A 20,532-nucleotide genomic window follows, 5' to 3' on the forward strand; every position below is an offset into this window, starting at 1 on the left:
TAATTCCTGAATTCCCATAACAATTGCAAAATAAGAAAAATACCAATGTACAACAATGCTTTCCGGCATTGTTAGTAGTAAATATATCCTATATCAGTATAGTAATATATACCAATATTCATCAATTCAATTAATATTTGTGAAGGAACTATTAAAAAAACCTTTAAAATTAAGATTATTCTAATAATTTTCACACCTCTGTAACTAACAAACATTAAATCAATATAACATTGAAATAACTTGATATGCATAACATTTATAATTTAAGATTCTTTCTTAAGACTTAACAACGAACTTCTTTGAGATTCTGTTAGTGTAATGTCAATCGAATGGGTACTTATAGTTATCAGATTCCACACTGAAGACTTTGAATTCAAATCAGGTAAGCAGAAGTAGACTTTGTGTTGGGGAAGATTGTGTTCTGTTTAACCTTATATTATTTCTCCATAAGTTATAACGCAAGAAACTACTGCACCAAACAGTCTGGGGTGCAATTTGTTACAGCTGTTAAAGTTTATCTTAATACAATCTCTATTTTAACTTGCTTTTGCTTCTAGGAACCATATAACGAATCTTTTGTCTTATTCCATTCATTAATATTATTTTAATAAATAAACAATCGCTATTACTTAAAATATCTACATTTTTTGACAAATTAGTTAACTACTATACACGATGGAAAAGATTATTTAGAAGACGTATGGTTAGACTTTCCTTGCTAGTGAAGTGTAATGAACAAAGGCATGAGAAGAAAGTCAATCTCATGGACTAAATCATATTTAATGATTTCAATGATTATGGTATACTTTAAGTTTTCTCCTTTATTTACCTGGAGACGAAGACAGATTCAACTTTCAAATTGTTGCATTTCATCACTGAGCCTCCAAAATCCGATATATTTTTCAAAAGATTTTGCAGGAGAGAAAAAAAGCACTGTTACTTTTAATTCCCTTGATTTTCAATGCTTTCCGTATAATTTTAATCATTACAAGAAAAATGATGAAATTATAGGTTCGTTCCAACAAGCAGTTCATGGATCAGTTCATGTACGGTTCCTGTACCATCTCATGCACATGCGCTAGTTGAGCATCTGCTGTGGGATTGAAACTGGACTGGGCGCTGTTGGAACGCTTTCGCGGATCGTTGTGTACTAAATCCAGAGATGCTATAACTGTGATCATCTTTGCTAAGAACAAGATGCTTAATTATTATAGTTTCGCAGCTAATTCTAATTGCAGAAAATAGAATTTCGATCATTTTCTATTAAAAGATGACAAAAAAATATGGAAGGCAAGAATTCCGATAATTCAATGTCGTGTACTGGGGAATTCTCATCTAAAAATAGTTTTTTTTTTTAATTATTAATTTATGTACGTTATTTATTATACTTTTAATCAAAGCTGCACGTTGAAATTGTAATTAACTATTTCAATACCCAATTAATTTCCATTTCCTGTCTTTTTGGCGAAAATTTAAATTAAATCTCTAGTTTTATTATTCGTCTGTACTGTCACTTTTCATCTTAACCTCATTGATGTGAACAGTCGATCATGTCTTTCTTCAGTATCCAGGAGACGCTGGTGAGCTTATGCGCGTCTCGCGTACTCTTCCGTACATGCTTCAATCCACGGACTATTTCTGACCGTTCCGGACCTGTGTCAAAAGTTTGTTGGAACGCCTGACTGCAGTACATGTTTCTGGTTCAGGGCTGATTTGGATTGTGTTGGAACACTTTTTCTGTACTGCACATGCTCAAGATAGTTACGGATGGTTCCTGACTGTTGTTGGAACGAACCTTATATCGAAAATAGCTTTGAAAATGAAGGGAATTAGAAGTGACAACGCTTTTTCTTCTTGCTGTAAAATCTCTTTAAAAATACAGCGGATTTTGGAGTCAATTGTTCTAAACGTATCGACCATAATTTAATTAGAAAATAATGCTTTCATTGATTGCAAAGAATGAATAAACCTAGGCCAAAAATCGTGTCTAAATGTAGAGTTTAAAATACTGGTATTTATTACAGTAAAACTTATCAAGTCTGACCTATGACTACTGTCAAACAGCATTTGCATTGAGATTCTTTGTTGCTGCTATTCACTTGTTTATCATTGCCATCATTATTTCCGCCTTCTAATGTTTCATATTTCTCCTCATAAACCTGTCATTAAAAATTAATTAACAGTTAATGCTACTTTTATTAACTGTATATTTTAGGGTGATCAGATTTCCAAAATAAAAAAATGGGACATTTGTTGCAAGTTGGCATGATTCGACATTTTATCTATGTTATGCCAGTCAACAATTTATTGTAGTAATTAAAAGTCAGCCTTACATAACTTTTAACATACTCCAGGATCAAGATAATCATCTGCACCAGGAGTGCCATTCTTTCATGAAGACTGGATTTCCTCTAAAAGTTTTAGTCTTTCCTTCAGAAGACTGTAGAGCTCGATGCATGAAATATCCTTAAAATGACATTTTGCAATCAGTATTGCCTTTACAATTTTAACAGAAAGCTGATTTCAGTCATCAGTCTAAAAAGAGTTCATTAACGAAAACATCCGTTCTGAAGATGTATTTGTACCAGGAATTGCTAATACAAAACTCAGCTGGAACTACATAAAGTGAATAAAATAAATGTCTTCACTCGACCTCTTAATAGTTTTCACACTACTCCAAGTAAGTTTAGAGCAAATGGCGGGATTTACGACAATATAAAACAAACATTTTTTAAAAACAAACTGCAAAAGTGGACATTTTAAAAAAACAGGACATTTAGCATCCCGTTTACATTTTTCTCGGGACACAGGACAAGAGGCTGAAAAGAGGTCAATCCCATTAAAAACGGGACATCTGGTCACCCTAGTATATATGCACCTAAATCTGATATATACACTGGCTAGGACATGATTTCATAAGAAAGTCTTTCAATATCTTATTTCCTAAAGTTAAAAAAACTTGGTTTAACATTTTTCGAGATATTTGTACTTGCGTATTTTATATAATTAAATTTTGAATTTAATTTATTTTATACTCTGAAAAATGTATAGAACATCTCAATATAATTCTAACTATAGCTTCTCTAATGATATGTAAATTTATGTCGACAATTTGGAAACAGTGTACCGAATGTCTGTCCTCCTACTCCAAGGTAGGCTTTATAGATTGTTCCATTCTCAGGTATCATACTTGCATCTAGTTTTTGGGTGTCCCACATCTTTATTTCTGCATTAATTATATTCTAAAACAGTCACGGTTCATAGCCATCCTTAAGAAATTTATAAATATATGTTTTAATAATGAAATTTAGAATTTAAACACCAATTTTATTCTGTCCATTTGGTAATAATAGTCAACATATTTGGAAATGACGATATTAGTAGCAGTTCTTCAAATACGTAGAAGACCGCAGGTTCGAACTAGACATCCCTATTACCCTCTGTGTAATAGAACAGGGAGGCATACTATTTAATTACAATACAAATATGAATTACGCGAGAATATTAAGTACAATATGCATGTTTCTTAGCTTTAACAAACTGAAGAAAAAATCTTTACACTCATACGTACATATAGTTACATAAAAAATTCATGATCATTGGACAGAATTACTGTATTGATTGGCACCTACTAAATTATCGATATTAATGTGTTAATTTATATCTAAATATATACAGACGTGGACAGATTATTAGCAAAATTGAAGATTTTTATTATATATTTTTACAATATATGATTCTTCAATTCAGACTGCAGTTGACATTTTTGCGTATTTCCAAATTATTAGCAAAATTGAAGATTTGTATTGTATATTTTTTAGAAAATTTGACTCTTCAATTTGGACTACATTTGATATTTTTGCATATTTACAAATTATTAGCGAAACTGAAGATTTTTACTAAATATTTTTACCAAATTCGACTCTTCAATTTGGACTACAGTTCACATTTTGGATATTTCCAAATAATTAGCAAAACTGAAGATTTTTATTTTATATTTTGACAAAATTTGACTCTTCAATTTAGGCTGCAGTTGACATTTTTGCATATTTACAAATTTTTAGCAAAATTAAAGATTTTCATTATATATTCTTACAAAAATTGGCACTTCAATTTAAACTATAGTTGACATTTTTGCATTTTTCTGTCTACTATAATGATAGAAATATGAAAAATTGTCAACTGTAGTGTAAATTGAAAAGTCAAATTTTGTAAACAGAATTATCATAAAAATCGTCAATTTTGTTAATAATTTGTCCACGTCTGTAGTGTCCCGTAAGTCTGGAACCATAGGCCAAATCTCTGAAATACTATTTCTTCTTCTTTACAGGTACAGTAGAACCCCGATTATCCATCACCCTATTAACCGATTGGCGGATTATCCAACTGTCTATTTCTCTTTTTTTTTTTTTCTTCAGAAATAACTTATATGAAGTACTATTTTGCGTATCATATTAGTAGGTTCTACATATTGACCTAACGTGTTTTTTATCTTTAAATATGAGGTTCTACATATGTTTTTTTATTAGAGAGTGATATTACAAGCCTTTATCGTTACACAGCATTGTCTACTGTTCAAATTGCTGTTCTATAATGTAACTTGTATATAAAATGTCTTCCACAGGTATTAACAGAAAACGTGTTGTGCTAAGTATAAAAAATGGAAATAATTGAATGGTTTGGGAAAGAGAAACTGTGGCTCATCTCGCATCAGAATACGAGATTGGAGTTACAACTGCGCGATTTAGTAAAAAAACAAAGATAAAGTGTAAAAAATTATGTAAATCTACAACATGAGACCTCCATTATTCCTATCTTCCCTGAGACAGTCGTTACAAAGGGCTTCCTTGCTCTTAAAAACCCGTCGTTGACAACCAGACTTAAATTAGTGAACTTCTGATCCCTACCTAGCGAGTTAAATACAAGACCATGGAGGAAATAACAAAATCTTTCATGGCACGGATTATCCGATTTTTTCAATTAACCGTTCAGTCCATCCTCTTCATTACCTCGGATAACAGAGGTTTTACTGTACTTCTGAAGCCAGAGTGAAATAGTTAAGTAAAAAGGAATGATATTCAAGTGATTTTGTTTTTTGGCACCCACAGTCACAAGGAAGATGTCCTCGAATTTAATCGGTTGCACCTTGAAAGAGCGCTAATTACACAAAGCTAGGTGGGAAATCTCATTAAAAATTATGAGAGATGTGGTACACAAACTGCTTAATGGATCACGAGAACATCAACAGACGAGCAGACAATAAGTTTTTCCACGCAACTGTTGTGTAATTGGCGCTCTTTCAGAGTGCAACCAATTAAATTCCAGGGCAACTTCCCTGTGGTTGCGGCTGCCAACAAACAGGATCGCTTGAATATCATTCCTCTTTACTTAACGACATCACTCTGGCTTCAGAAGCACTCGTAAAGAAGACAAAACAGTATTTCAGATATTTGGCCTATGGTTCTAGACTTATGGGACACCCTGTATTTAGAGATTATTATTAGGTTACATTTAAAAAATTAACAAATCATGAATAATAAAGAAAAATATGAGATGATTACGATATCAGTATGAGAGCTGGGAGGATTAAAAAAATTACCTCAAATAGGGAGAGTTGGTCATCCTAACTGCATTATATGAGGTTTGTGTAGTTCTCCGCTATAAGGATATTCTCTTTCTTGCCATTAGCTGAAGATTTATTTGAAAGTTTGTTTAGAGGTGTTAAATTCTCTATTAGGTATGCAGTTCGTATTAATGTTTTTGTTCTTTGTAGCTCTGATGTTACTACTAGGATTGCAACTTTTTAAATTTATGATACAACTTTTTGGAAGGTATTTATCCCAAAGGCTAGATTCAATTTTAGTGACTGTCCAACGACTTTTATTTCAACATCAAAATTACTGACGTGTTTAGTCCTACTGATATGTAGTGTGCAAACAAATTTCATGGTAATTGATTAACTAGCGGACTTACTCGTGTTAATTATGTAAGTCTGTGCGGCTTACAGCTGTTTCGGTGCTTCATCACACCATCCTCAGAGCCTACTAGATCTCGGCGTCATCTCGAACTTCTCTGCCTGTTATGTGGGTGCGTTTGATTGTTGAAAGGTGTTGAATAGTGGAGTCAAATAGTGTGTGTGTACTGAAATTGATCTGTGTGTTGAGAATTTGATCAGGGTGTGTTTTAGTGTGTGCACAGATCAATTTCAGTACACACACACTATTTGACTCCACTATTCAACACCTTTCAACAATCAAACGCACCCACATAACAGGCAGAGAAGTTCGAGATGACGCCGAGATTTAGTAGGCTCTGAGGATGGTGTGATGAAGCATCGAAACAGCTGTAAGCTGCACAGACTTACGTAATTAACATGAGTAAGTCCGCTAGTTAATCAATTACTTATATTCAAGTGTTGAAAGTAGTGTACGCAAGATTCAAAATGGAAATTTCATGGTATTTTCTTAAATAAATAATACGCCACTCCACACCGTTTCAATTATGGCAGCTATGATCAGTTCCTAAGATATATTCTACCATCAGTTTCTGACTAATGCAAGTACGGCTACCAATATGGTCTGATATATTTGAAACATATATTCAGAATAATATGGAATTCACATTAATATACATCCCGGTTTCTTAATAAAAACTTGCACAGACAAGAAACGAGCATGCTGTGAGACAATAACATATTAAGAAACACTGCTTACATGTGACACAATTTTATATAGAACTATGACATACAAATGGATGAACAGATACTGTTGTAAATAAAGCTGGAGACAAAGTAAATCAAAAAAGAATAAAATTAAAATTAAAAACAGAATATTTTAAATATGATTTCTAGAAGTAACACTTCAAATACTTCGGTAATAATACAAATACGTTAATGCTGTTGTGGAATCACCCAAAACAGATTACACGATCAGAACCTCACTGTGGCGGCACCACCAGTAACTGGGTGTCATCATTGCCTGAGAGATATGACAGCAGACTTGTTGATGACGTCACGCTCTCTCTGCTTGGAGATCCGGAGGACGAGGTTGAACTTGATGAAAAAAGGGGAGAGCAATATCGACCGTCATCCCTGCCGTCTGAATCTGGCTGAAGGTCAACAAGACACGTGTCATACAATTCAACGGGCGTAGAAAGATTTCTTTGTTCTCTAGATATCATACTGAGTGCCGAACTTGTAGTTATAGCATTGTGATTTGAATTTGTAGATTTATTTTCATTTGTACCATGATCAGAAACTATAATAGATTCCCTCTGTTGTGCTGCCAACGACGTTTCCAACGTGGATGAGACTGGAATGGATGGATTATGAACTAAATTATGTAACGGTGGGTCAGCGGGATAATGGGACGGCCTATGCCTAGAATGGGTGGATGCATCAGCTGACGAAGGAGAGGTGCTGCTTCCCACGACATTTCTTTGTGATCTTCTCCTCCCGCTAGAGTATCTTCGCGAGGATCTCCTGTTATTATGGTGATGTCTTATGACCGACGGGTGACACTCTAAAGCTGCAAATGACCGTCCAGTTCCTGCCGGAGCTACACGCTGCAGCTGTTGGCACTCACCTACTGCAACATTGTACGTTGGCGGTGGTTCACGGTGGAAGAAGTCATCAGGATGAGGGACTGTTCTCAACCCACTAGGAACGTGACCTATTTCATCATGGTGGATTCTGTAGTTGTTGGACACGGCCAGGCGCAGACTGTACAAACGACACATGCAGCCAACGGCAATCACCAGCAGCAAGCCGCAGATGAGCGAACCCATGATGGCCGCTGTTATAACAGACAACTGCGAAATAAATAAGCAAAATTAATAGGCATATCTAGTGTCAGTGATACGAAAATTATTATTTTTGGAGAAGAATTTATAAAGCTAAGAAGACATTGTTTCAGACAAAATAGATACATTAAATTCCAAGTATTTAACCTTCAGCAGCAAATATTTGAACGGCTGCCTATAATCTTTTCGCTGTAAGAAAAATCCTAATGTAAACAATAGCACGTGACTGAAGTGAGGCTTCATTGGCCGCTGTTTGGCGCCATAGATTCTCAGTACGTGTTCCCGCCTACTGTTGTACATTCTGTTTAATGTTGAACATTTCCCGTTACTCGTCAAGTAGGCCTAACCTCACTACTATGCATTCGTTTGGTTAGGAAACATTTACTTTATAATTACTGTAATTAAAACTCACTTTAACTTATTATATACATTAAGGACTATTTTGTTTTTGTCCGTTTTTGAGAGGGTTTCACTCTTATGATTAATAACCACAAACACTGAGAATGCAGAAGCCATACTTCAGTACCACGTGCTTACGTGAACAACTACGAGCTCAAGTGACGCCAGCTTGTTACAGGAACAGACTACCACGGTATTACTGTTGGTATTCATCCGCGTTCATAGTACATAACAAAATATAAAAGTAGCTTTTCTTTTACATAGCGTTTTACATATAAGTGAAGTTATGTGTTTCATCGTATTTAACAACTAGAATTCATTTTTATTTTCAAATAATACAAGATTATGGTTTCCAAATAAGAACTATATTTTCCTGCGTCATGTGAGTGTTTTGACTGGGAGCCAATCACGGGTATGACAGCAACGTGCTTATGTTTACATTAGGATTTTTCTTACAGTGAAAACAGTATAGAATAATGTTGTAAGTCCGTTTTTGACCAAACTGCGTTTTCGGCTGAAAAATGTTGTATCGCATATCTTACATCATGTGCTTCATTGTGTTGCTGATATTCATACTATTTTGAGAACTGTAATATTTTGATTGTGTTGCTGAGCTGAATAATGTTGTAACGTAAATAAAATCATACTTGTAGCGTGTCACATGATCTCATAAAAAACATAAATAGAAAGAGAAAACGTAAGATTAATATCATGCAATGGAAGGACAATGTACGTAAGACACTAAAGGATCAGGGGAAAGAATATACTTCGAAGAAAGGCGACATTAAACCAGATGTGAAACGACCTGAACTGGTGAGTAGAATAATGTTGTAAGTCAATGTAGGCCTATAGAGTGCTAAAGGAGAATAGTTAAAGGTAATAACGTCATGGTTACTCTGAATTCTGCCATGCCCTAATAACTGAAAAAAAAATTCTTGTCTGTGTAATATTGATATTGTATGCCTAAACATATTATCTAAGTTGTGTAATTCATTTCAAGTTCTTACGATTTAAATTTGTCTATTATTATTATTATTATTATTATTATTATTATATTATCAATATTATTTAATGTGCTCAAATGTAACAACTGTAAAGAATCTGCCAGGAAATATGGACAGTATTTAAGTTTCTTTCCTTTACAACGTTGTTCTTCTGGATTGACATACGTTTTTCTACTGTAAATGTTCAAAAAGTTGTGTTATTTGGAAGATGTAGGCAATGCATATATATAAATGGTGTGAATACTTACTGAAGTATTAATATAGACCTAACACAGTCATATTTTGTAATATTTAACAATGTTAGTTAGCATTTAACTCAACTCAAATCAAGAAATGGATTCAAAACATCTCAAAATCTGTGCGTCAGTGGCTAACCATGACAATATCTTTGAAAAATATTGCAGTGCAAGAGGTCAAATGACTTTATTGTCAAATGCCTGGCATTAAAAACAACAACAACAATGTTAGTATGGAATAAACATATTTTTAATTTCCTGACAAACTGTAAAAATTGACCTACAACGTTATTCTAGGCAGCCATTCATTTATAGGTAATATTTAGCACATGTTCATCTTAGCTGAGTAGAAAGTTTGAAACACTGTTAGTAGCTTTCGTATTTTTAATTTTATGAACAAACTCTATATCATCCCCTGCATGGCAAATTAACATAAGCACCACCTTTACCGAAAATGAGTTATGGTGCTCAGAATAATTTGCCCAACACTACGCATCAACTGTACAGTCTCGTGAGCCCCAACAATTTTTTTCTCTCTGGTAAGTTGGTTTAAACTTTGACTATCATATCAGCCATCATGTTGCATACGAGTATCATAATTGCCTCTCTTGTAACCTTAGCAAAATGGTGCTTCAATACTCTGCCTTGCAGGGGATGATATATAAAAGTTAGTGGAGAGTGAAAAAAGGAATAATTTGAACATGTATTCTAAAACTATGTCTTTTATTAAATAAAGACTGTGTCAAGGAATTTGTCTTTTATAAATAGCACCATGCACTTATTTTTTCATTTTCGGATTCTTCAGATCTCAAAACGTTATTGTTTTCTAATGCCAGGCGTTTGACAATAAAGTCATTTGACCCCTTGCACTCCAATATTTTTCAAAGATATTATCATGAACAGCCAATGAAGCACAGATTTTGAGGTGTTCCGAATCCATTTCTTGGTTTGAGTTGCACAATGGGCAGTTAGGGGACTGATATATTCCAATTCTATGCAGGTGTTTGGCCAAACAATCATGGCCTGTTGCCAATCTAAATGCAGCTACAGACGATTTTCGTGGTAAATCGGGAATTAACTGTGGATTTTGATGCAGAGAGTTCCATTTTTTCCCTTGAGATTGTGTTATCAAATTTTGTTTGTTGAAGTCTAAGTATGTAGATTTAGTAAATCTTTTCACAGAGTAATACGTAGATTTAGTAACAGGTCTGTAAGTAGCAGTGCTGCCCTTCTTTGCTAAAGCATCCGCATTCTCGTTTCCCAGGATTCCGCAATGGGATGGTATCCATTGGAATACAATTCTTTTATTGAGTGATATTAATTGAGAGAGCATTTTAGTTATTTCTGCTGTTTGAGATGAAGGTGTGTGTTTAGAGACTATTGATAGAATAGCTGCTTTGGAGTCTGACAATATAACTGCATTCTTAAATTTATTGATGTGGCATAGAAGATTCCTGAGATTTTCACTTATTGCAATGATTTCACCATCAAAACTTGTTGTTCCATATCCAAGAGATCTATAAAGTGAGAAGAGACAGCACGTAACACCTGCACCGGCACCTTCTTCTCTGGAGATCAAGGATCTGTTGGTGTATAAATGTACAAAACGTACAAAATAATATTTAACATTTATAAAATTTAACTAATTCCTGATCTACCTCGAATATCTGCCGTGGCCATGTTTAGATTGATTACTGATCATGATTGCCTCAGTAAACACCTCCATCGTATTGGAGTACTGAATTCACCTAAATGCTTACTGTGCAGAAAAGAGGACATGGAGATGGAGCATCTGGCTAATTGTGAAACTCTTAGGACATTTGTGGACCTTCCATCAAAATATTGGGAAGCAAGAAGGATGATGACTTCAATGTTAAATCCAGAGCATTAGATATACTCACACATTTATAAAATATTATTTTATAAAAAGTGTCTCAAATTTAAGATTCTGGTCAAACCTATTAGCCCTGATGATGGGACCTCAGGACACAGTGGAATACCCAAAAGTATATTTTTTATGGTTAAACATCTTTAAAAAAGTCTTCAATTAACTATATAAAATGTTGTTGTTTGCCTGGTAAATCTTTAACATTACTCTGTATGTATTTCATGCTACCTGATTTCAATTTAAATCCTATCCAAATTCAACGCCGCAAATTTCTAGCACAATAATTAATAATACATCCCTATTAGAAACAACAACCAAATTTCTTGGCTTAAAAATCGATAATGTGTTAAATTGGAAAAATCATATTAAATAAATTACCCACAAACTAAATTCAGCATGTTTTGCTATTAGATCTATGCAAAAGATAGTAAATATCAATACCTTAAAAACAATATACTTTGGTAATGAGTTTTGGAATAATATTCTGGGGAAATTCCGCGGATAGTAACAGTATATTTCTATTACAAAAAAGAGTAACTAGAATTAGTAGTAGGTGCCAAATCTAGGGAATTGTGTAGGGCTATTTTCAAAAAACTACAAATAATGCCCATGGCTTGTCAGTATATCTTTTCATTAATAATCTTCCTCGTACGTAATCGTGAAAACTTTGTAACTAATTCAACAGTTCATAGCATAAATACACGTCAAAAAAATGACTTTCATACTCCATCGGCAAGTCTATCGTGCTATCAAAAAGGAGTGCGTTATATGGCAGTAAAAATTTTTAATAGCCTCCCTATCGATATAAAAAATGAAACTCAAAACATAAGATTATTTAGAGCCAAATTAAAGAAGTACCTAATTTCTCACGCCTTCTATTCTGTAGGTGAATTCATGACATTCAATAACGCTTCATGAAATTGATACTAAAACTTTGTGTTGTACTAGTAGACTATATTGTAAATCTCGTCTATATATATTTCATCTAGATTGTGACTATAAATTAAGATTTTATAATAGTATTAAGTTTTTTGACTTGTTCCATATTCTAGCTGTAAGCATGTATGAATACCATGGAATGTTAATAAATACAATACAATACAATACCAGTACATTAAAAGAAAAGTGCACAATTATTCGCCTATATTGTGGTATTCTAAGAGCCAGGGACAATCTTTCACAAGTAGAGGTGGGGTGTGACAGTGGTTTGTTGTGACGATGATGAATAGCACAGTAACTGCAATCAAAATAAGTACCTTAATGCAACTTTGCTCATCGCTGCTGTCTCCACAATCATCCACACCATTACACCACAATCGATCTGATATGCATTTCCCATTATCACAGAGAAATTTATCCTGCATGATGATGCACAGTGGACAGTCTGTTTCATCAGAGTTATCATTGCAATTCTGCACAGAGTTGCAATGCTCGGCAGGTGTGTAGCATCCATCACCATTTGCACACAGCATCTTCCCATCACAATGTTTATCTAAGAGTAAACACAAACATAAATACATCACACACAAGAGCAATGTATCATTCATTATACATACACAGTTATTCACCAACATGTAGCTTATATGTGGGTAAATTGCAGATAAAAAAAAGTTCGCATAAACATGTTCTTTGTAAAGCATCACTCTCACATGTGTTTTAAACTATTACAGCTTCTACTTTATAACTAAGAAGCAGATTCCTATGTAATTAAATATTCTTTTCGCGTGTGATAAAACACAATTAACTAAGTTAAAAATTCCGAACATGAAGTTTTAAGTTTAAAACCCGAACTTTATTTCACATAAAAACACTTATTTTCACAAAAAAATTATGTAAATACATAATCTATTGCAGACACATAAATCTTGGAGCTTTTTACTTAAATAATTTTTTTTACAAGAACTTTCAAATATTTTAAAACTAAATCAATTATATCACTCAGAAGTACGTTATCTTTTTTAAGAATTTTTGGTTGTTTCGTGTTTCTAAGCACTGTGTGGTGTATCCGTGATCCATTTTTGTAATAGTATCGCCTCAAGTTCTGAGAACTGCTAGGCAGCATATCAGTGTTATTATTAGAGAATAAATTAACATGGACAAGGAGGAGAGATCTTGCAACACATAATTAGGAATCTTTAGTGTTGCTGAAGATGATTTCATTCCATGCTTTGTTTGTGAAAAACAACAGATTAGAGCTCGGGTATGAACATTATTTAATTTAAACAAATCTCTCGCCTCTCACTCATGTCTATCAAGTAAGGCAATATATCTTGTTGAGATTCCCTGTTATCAGGCTTCGTCAATCGAAATCCTTCAAGATAAACAGAAAGATGGTTATTTAAAAATCGATTTGGCTTTCCTATTAGCAAATTTAAGCTTTTTGTGTGACACCATATACAAACTCGAAACATCCAAAAACCTATTGTCTGAAACAGGGAGGTGCGTGCCATGGAAATTAAACTAGACTTGCTACCAGGTTCAGAAGCACAATTACTAAGGGACATATTCCAGAATGGGTTTGGGAAAAACAGTGGATATAAAAAAATTTGTAAAGTTGCTCAAGTATTGGAGGATGTGACTGTAGGTGAAATTGCCGGTGTTTGTGTTTGTGACATTCCTCTTTTTAAATATGCACGTCTGACGTCCTGTGATGTGAAAAGATCGTTTTCACAGTATAAGTCGTCGTTCAGAGATAATCGGCATGCATTTGTGATGGAGAATTTGGAGATGATCTTTGTTGTTCACTGCAATTCTCGGCCAACTACTAGCACTCAAGTGTGGTTGGTGAGTACCTAGTAACATTGTTTTTTCCAAACTAAGGTATGTTTGTCATATTTAAATATATATATATATATATATATATATATATATATATATATATATTTTTTTTTTTTTATTTTTAGCAAATATTTTCGTACTTTTTAGCACATAAAAAATAAATATATTTACATTTTTTAGCACCTCAAAATCTGTGCTTCAGTGGCTGGTCATGATAATATCTTTGAAAAATATTGGAGTGCAAGAGGTCAAATGACTTTACTGTCAAACGCCTGGCATTAGAAAACAACAACAACATTTTTTAGCACATAAAAATCCGCTCCCTATTTATAACCCACATTTTAAATTATTCTAGAGATTAATGTAACAATATTTTAAGGTCAGGATCGACTTACCACATATCATTTCATCAGAGTAATCATTGCAGTCTGCTTTCTTATCACACAGTTGATGAATCTTGTAGCAGCCTATACCTGAACGACAGGCATACTCTCCAGGACCACATCTGCCACAGTCTATCTCATCCAAACCTGACATGCAATCCATTTCGCCATTACAACGTTGTGTCACATTGTTAAAACACCGTCTATCTTGGTCCATGCAAGGGACTTCATCTGGACCAGAGCAAGGTAATGCTGCAAGAATTCAGTTATATATTCATTTAATTTGCTTTTAATCGAATTAAAATTAAATACATAGTCATATTAATAACATATTTACTCATTACACAACTGTTTACAAAAAGATGTCTCAACTCAACCAGTGACTTTTAAGGAACGAGATAACATAATTTTACATTTTTTTTTTCCAATTTATATACATTTTTCATTTTTTGTAGTAAGAAATACATGTTGAATCTTTCGTACACTACTTTTAACACTTGAATATAAATAATTGATTAAATGGCGATCCTACTCATATTAAGTAATTGATTAACTAGCGGACTTACTCGTGTTAATTTTGTAAGTTTGTGTGGCTTACAGCTGTTTCGGTGCTTCATCACACCATCTTCAGAGCCTACTAGATCTCGGCGTCATCTCGTACTTCTCTGTCTGTTATGTAGGTGCGTTTGATTGTTGAAAAGTGTTGAAAAGTGGAGTCAAATAGTGTGTGTGTACTGAAATTGATCTGTGTGTTGAGAATTTGATCGGGGTGTGTTTTAGTGTGTTTGTATATTTCGTATTGTTCTAGTGTGTTGAGTTTTTGGTTCTTGGGTTGTATGTGTAGGATTTCCATGTCCGCATTTATGTTATTGTATGTGTGGTTAGCATTGGTTATGTGATTGGCGTATGTAGATGTATTGTGTCCTCTGGTTATTGCTTTAATGTGTTCTTTGTAGCGTGTTTGGAATGATCTGCCTGTCTGTCCTGTCATTCAGGACAATGGTACACAGATTACTCAACATACCCATGAGCCAGTGGCATATAGTGATTAAAGGGTTTGGGCTACTGCTGACCCTATTATTACACAAAATATATCTAACAATTACTTTAATTTTAATTACTATGGTAAAACTAATAATACAAAATTATTACATTATGTTATATCATAAACTTTTTCTTTTGTAATTTCCTTGGGCTACCGCCGGTAGCCCGCAAAATACGCCCCTGCCATGAGCCAACAACACTACAATGAAGAAGTGAACATACTCAAATACATAGCACAAGAAAACGGTTACAACCCAAACATAATAGACAACATCACAAGGAAGACAAAACAAAAACATAAAAACAAATACAAAACACAACACAAACACAAGAACACAAGAAATAAATCACACTAACATACGAAAACAAAAACACACACAAGATCGCATCCTCATTCAGAAAACAGAAATACAACATAGCATACAGAACAGAAAACACACTAAAAAGACTTCTGAACACACAAACAACACAAACAAATAAATACAACCACACAGGCGTATACAAACTCACATGCAATAGTTGCGACAGTTTCTACATTGGACAGACAGGCAGATCATTCCAAACTCGATACAAAGAACACATTAAAGCAATAACCAGAGGACACAATACATCTACATACGCCAATCACATAACCAATGCTAACCACACATACAATAACATAAATGCGGACATGGAAATCCTACACACACAACCCAAGAACCAAAAACTCAACACACTGGAACAATACGAAATATACAAACACACTAAAACACACCCCGATCAAATTCTCAACACACAGATCAATTTCAGTACACACACACTATTTGACTCCACTTTTCAACACTTTTCAACAATCAAACGCACCACACAACAGGCTGAGAAGTACGAGATGACGCCAAGATCTAGTAGGCTCTGAGAATGGTGTGATGAAGCACCGAAACAGCTGTAAACCGCACAGACTTACATAATTAACACGAGTAAGTCCGCTAGTTAATCAATTACTTACAAATAATTTATTCGAGATTGATAAAACAAACCGATAATACTGTCAGTACAGAGAAGAAATACAATCGGCCTGTTTTCATCTGTCCAGTGTTTAAATTCCGGTAATAATTTTACATCGAAGCCCAAAGTAAGATTTCAGCGTGCATGCAAATTCAGGGCTAAACATACCTAATATAATAGTATAATTAAGTTGAAATCCTCTTCCTCCTCGGACAACTTTCGAAGTGTGAAACTTGATGTTTGTCTTGGTTTTGGAAACTGATATGATTGGTGGTGGTCTGTTTTTACCACAGAATTGTTTTGTACCGCCACCATCTTGAGGAAGGGATAGCCATGTGTGAGTGCAACACGGAGGATAAAAACATTTCGCATCTTCTTCAATATCGAAGTCAATGACACTGAAAACAAGTCATCAAAGAAATGACGAGGCGTAAACGAAAAATATGAGAAATTCAGCTTACAGCTACATCATAAACAGGAAAAGTAAGTTCTCACATTTTAGCCTGTGTATGTATATATATATATATATATATATTATATATATAGTACATCAGAGATTAATGCAGTAAAACACACACCTGCACACTACAATATTTTGAGACAATTTTCACAATGGGAAAAAATAAGTAAGAGGGCGAATGTGTAAGTTAATAATATATTGTCGGACCATCGGATCTGTGCCCCTTCAGCTCTGTCGTCGTTCTTGGAAAAGTTAACGCCTGTACTCACTCCATTCCACTCGCTTTCCTCCCACCGCGTTAAACAGCAGGCCACGAACCTTGCCAAATAGGAATTTTGCCAAACTTCCGTCAAACGGTGTAATAAATAACTAGTCCTCCACGCTACAATATCATTTCTTTCGATCAAAATACATCTTGTATTTCTACATTTTTTAAACCTAAATCCCATGTCTCGAATCACTTTCCGTAGCTATTCTCTCCAACCTTGGAAATTATTGCTTCTCTCGCAACCTTCAATAATTTCTTCAATGTCGGAACTTCTTTCTTTCTTTCTTTCTTTCTTTCTTGTGTTTTTCTTCTTAAAATACATCGGTTCATATAATCTACAAGAATTGAAGGTTCTCTTGATCTGTTCTTCCTTGGTGATTCTAACTTTTCATCTCCTGATTTTCTTTATTAGACGCTCTGACCTACCTAAATGAATTACATAAAAATGTTGTATTACTGGTTAAGTAAGTAATTTTAATATGTAATCAATTGAAATAAAATAAGTATCACCTGTGATCGCAGCTGCTATTTTCGTTGCCTGATTTATAGGAAACAGATATTGATCTGTTTGTTTCTCTTCTTCACAAAATGCTATTATGTACTTGCTTAATAATATTTCTTTCACCACTCTGTGCTACAGTATTCATGTTGAGTTGACAACACTGGACTGCAAGTGCAAATATTGTAAACTGTCCCTCAAGAAGGCCAAAATTGTGAATAGTGGAGGAGAGAAAGGGAGAGAGATAGAAAAGAGAGAGATAGGAATGCAGGGAGAGAAATGAATTACCGAGGCTGAGAAGGAATTAGGATTCAGTTCGCATATCTTACGGGGACACAGATCCGATGGTCCGACAATAGTAAAACTTCTTTTATAAGTTTCACACTTAAACGGTTTTTTTTTTTTGAAGTCCTGGCAAAATTCCTATACTTTCAGAGGATGATGGAAACTACATCGAAACTATTCGTTGTTTCTTGTTTAGTCAACTGTCCGAAGACAGGTCTGAACCTCACAAGTGATACCAAGAAGGCACCACTTATGAGGCAACAAGGCCATGAGATAATGAAGTAGGGTGGCCCTCTATTGCATATATTGCTGACTAGCTATATAATACCATAATTTAAATATTAACACAGTGAAGTTATTTATTTTATGCCTGACTGAGAAATGAGCAGGTCCGGGTTCAAATCCCATGTAACTTTTCACACTGGACGCTGGACTCATTTTGCTGGTATTATCACACGATGAAAGAGTAATGGAATGGAGAAAAATTCTCTCCGGCACTGGGATTTGAACCCGGATGCTGATGCTTTATCCACTAAGCCACACCGGATACCCATCCCGGTGTCAGACAGAATCATCTCAGTTTAAGTTCCAACTCTTGGGTTCCCTCTAGTGGCCGCCCTCTGCACTAAGTCATAGATGTCTATGAACGTAGGACTGAAGTCTACACATGTGCTGAGGTGCCCTCGTTATGAGTGACTAGTTGGCCGGAATGGCTTAGTCCGACGGAATAAGCGCCGTCTTAAATCACTTCGTGATTTACGCATATCATATATATTTTAATGTACCGAAGTACATATGATATTTCCATGCAGACAGGCCTATTCTGCGTCATCATACGATGAAAGAGTAATGGAGCCCAAGAGTTAGAACTTAAACTGAGACGATTCTGTCCGACACCGGGATGGGTATCCGGTGTGGCTTAGTGCATAAAGCATCAGCACGTAGAGCTGAAAACCCGGATTCAAATCCCGGTGCTGGAGAGAATTTTTCTCGTTCCATTACTCTTTCATCGTACGCAGAATATCTGCATGGAAATATCATATGTACTTCAGTACATTAAAATAGCCTATATATGGTATTATCACCTTCATATCATTCAGACGCTAGATAACCACAGCAGTTGATAAAGCGTCGTAAAATAATCAACTAAAAAAAGTGTGTAAACAAGAATGAAGAATTTTTAATTGTTTCACTTGTCATAAATAGCTTAAAATCACCCAGTAAACCAAATAGTTAATACACATGTGCCTGAAATCCTGAAAAAGTGTTGGCAGAATTTTTACCTATGAACCAACCCCTGAAAAAAAAAAACACACACACATACTGGAATTCTTTTATTATAGGATATTGCTCAATTTTCGTCAAGTTTGATAAACGATTCTGACGTCACAACATGGCAGCCGTAAACCAACACGACGAGTAAATAAAACTCACTGAGATATCACCTCAACTAACCCACTAACCTTCTCACATACGTCGACCACATGACATCACCCCATTCTCCAATCTAGCCAACATATAGGCCTATTCTCATAAACACACTACTGATATCCTATAGTCATATAGACCCCACATACTCTCTCTCTCTCTCTCCCCATCTCTTTCACCGTCTTTAATGTGTTTCAACCACGTAAAACTGTGCGGAATTGTTATTAATATATTAGTCATAGATTTTCCAATATGGTTTTAAATTACCTACCTTATTTTGACTAAAGATTTCGGAGGTGCGTTTATGACCCATGTGCAGCTAGTCAAGTTAGGGTATATCAATGGGTAGTTGGGGCTACTTATGATGCCATTAAGACTGTCCAGTTCTGTGGAATTACAATCTCCAGATCGATGGGAATATTTTGATGCCAATGCCACTCCAGAATACACTGAAATTAAAGACAAAATATAAGTCAATTTTTACACTTATTTACTGTAACAGTAATGCTGGCTTGATTATGCAGGAAAAAATTGTGTATTTCAATTGTTACCTGAATACAGGAAAGTCATAATTAATATACACCCCATGTTTCCTGTAGAATGGAACAGGATCTCTCGTAATAAAGTGATCATTAAGGATTACTTAACCTGCAAAATAAAAATAGACAAATTATGTAATATTTGAAACATTTATGAAATCACTGCACAACTGCAACCAGCACAATATTCAATTGGTAATGCGACATCCTTTTTTTTTTTTACATTTTTAATCAGTATTTAACGATATATGTGATATGAGAACCTTTCAAGTAGTACCGAAACAAGAATATATAAAAATTGTAATGCTACAGCTCAAGTAGGAAACGATCTAGCACCAGAATTTAAAACATTATAGCGTTTATACCAAGGATATTCAAGACTTTCGAATACATAACATGGAAGTATGGTGCTCCCCTCAGAAAGCATGTAATTTATTCACTTCTCTTTGCGAATGATGAGGTTATTTTCTCATAGATAGAGGGGATTCAGAGTACCAAATGAGAAAATTGATAAAGACATAATCACAATTGAGTCTC

The 20,532-nt window shown here is 34.6% G+C and overlaps 1 protein-coding gene across 2 annotated transcripts in view; it reads right to left on the reverse strand.

Annotated features, from left to right (window-relative positions):
- Positions 1 to 20,532, reverse strand: part of LOC138699459 (low-density lipoprotein receptor-related protein 12-like) — a 28,763-nt gene that overhangs the window by 7,186 nt on the left and 1,045 nt on the right. For both annotated transcript variants that reach the window (XM_069825347.1, XM_069825348.1), the window contains exons 3-8: positions 20,008 to 20,104; positions 19,728 to 19,905; positions 16,685 to 16,914; positions 14,501 to 14,740; positions 12,584 to 12,819; positions 197 to 7,809 (exon numbers count right to left, since the gene is read on the reverse strand). In XM_069825347.1, the coding sequence (XP_069681448.1) occupies positions 6,937 to 7,809; positions 12,584 to 12,819; positions 14,501 to 14,740; positions 16,685 to 16,914; positions 19,728 to 19,905; positions 20,008 to 20,089 (1,839 nt within the window). In that variant the 5' untranslated portion in view covers positions 20,090 to 20,104 and the 3' untranslated portion in view covers positions 197 to 6,936. The remainder of the gene's footprint in view (positions 1 to 196; positions 7,810 to 12,583; positions 12,820 to 14,500; positions 14,741 to 16,684; positions 16,915 to 19,727; positions 19,906 to 20,007; positions 20,105 to 20,532) is intronic.

Source organism: Periplaneta americana, chromosome 5 (genome assembly GCF_040183065.1).
Source record: "Periplaneta americana isolate PAMFEO1 chromosome 5, P.americana_PAMFEO1_priV1, whole genome shotgun sequence".
NCBI lineage: Eukaryota > Metazoa > Arthropoda > Insecta > Blattodea > Blattidae > Periplaneta > Periplaneta americana.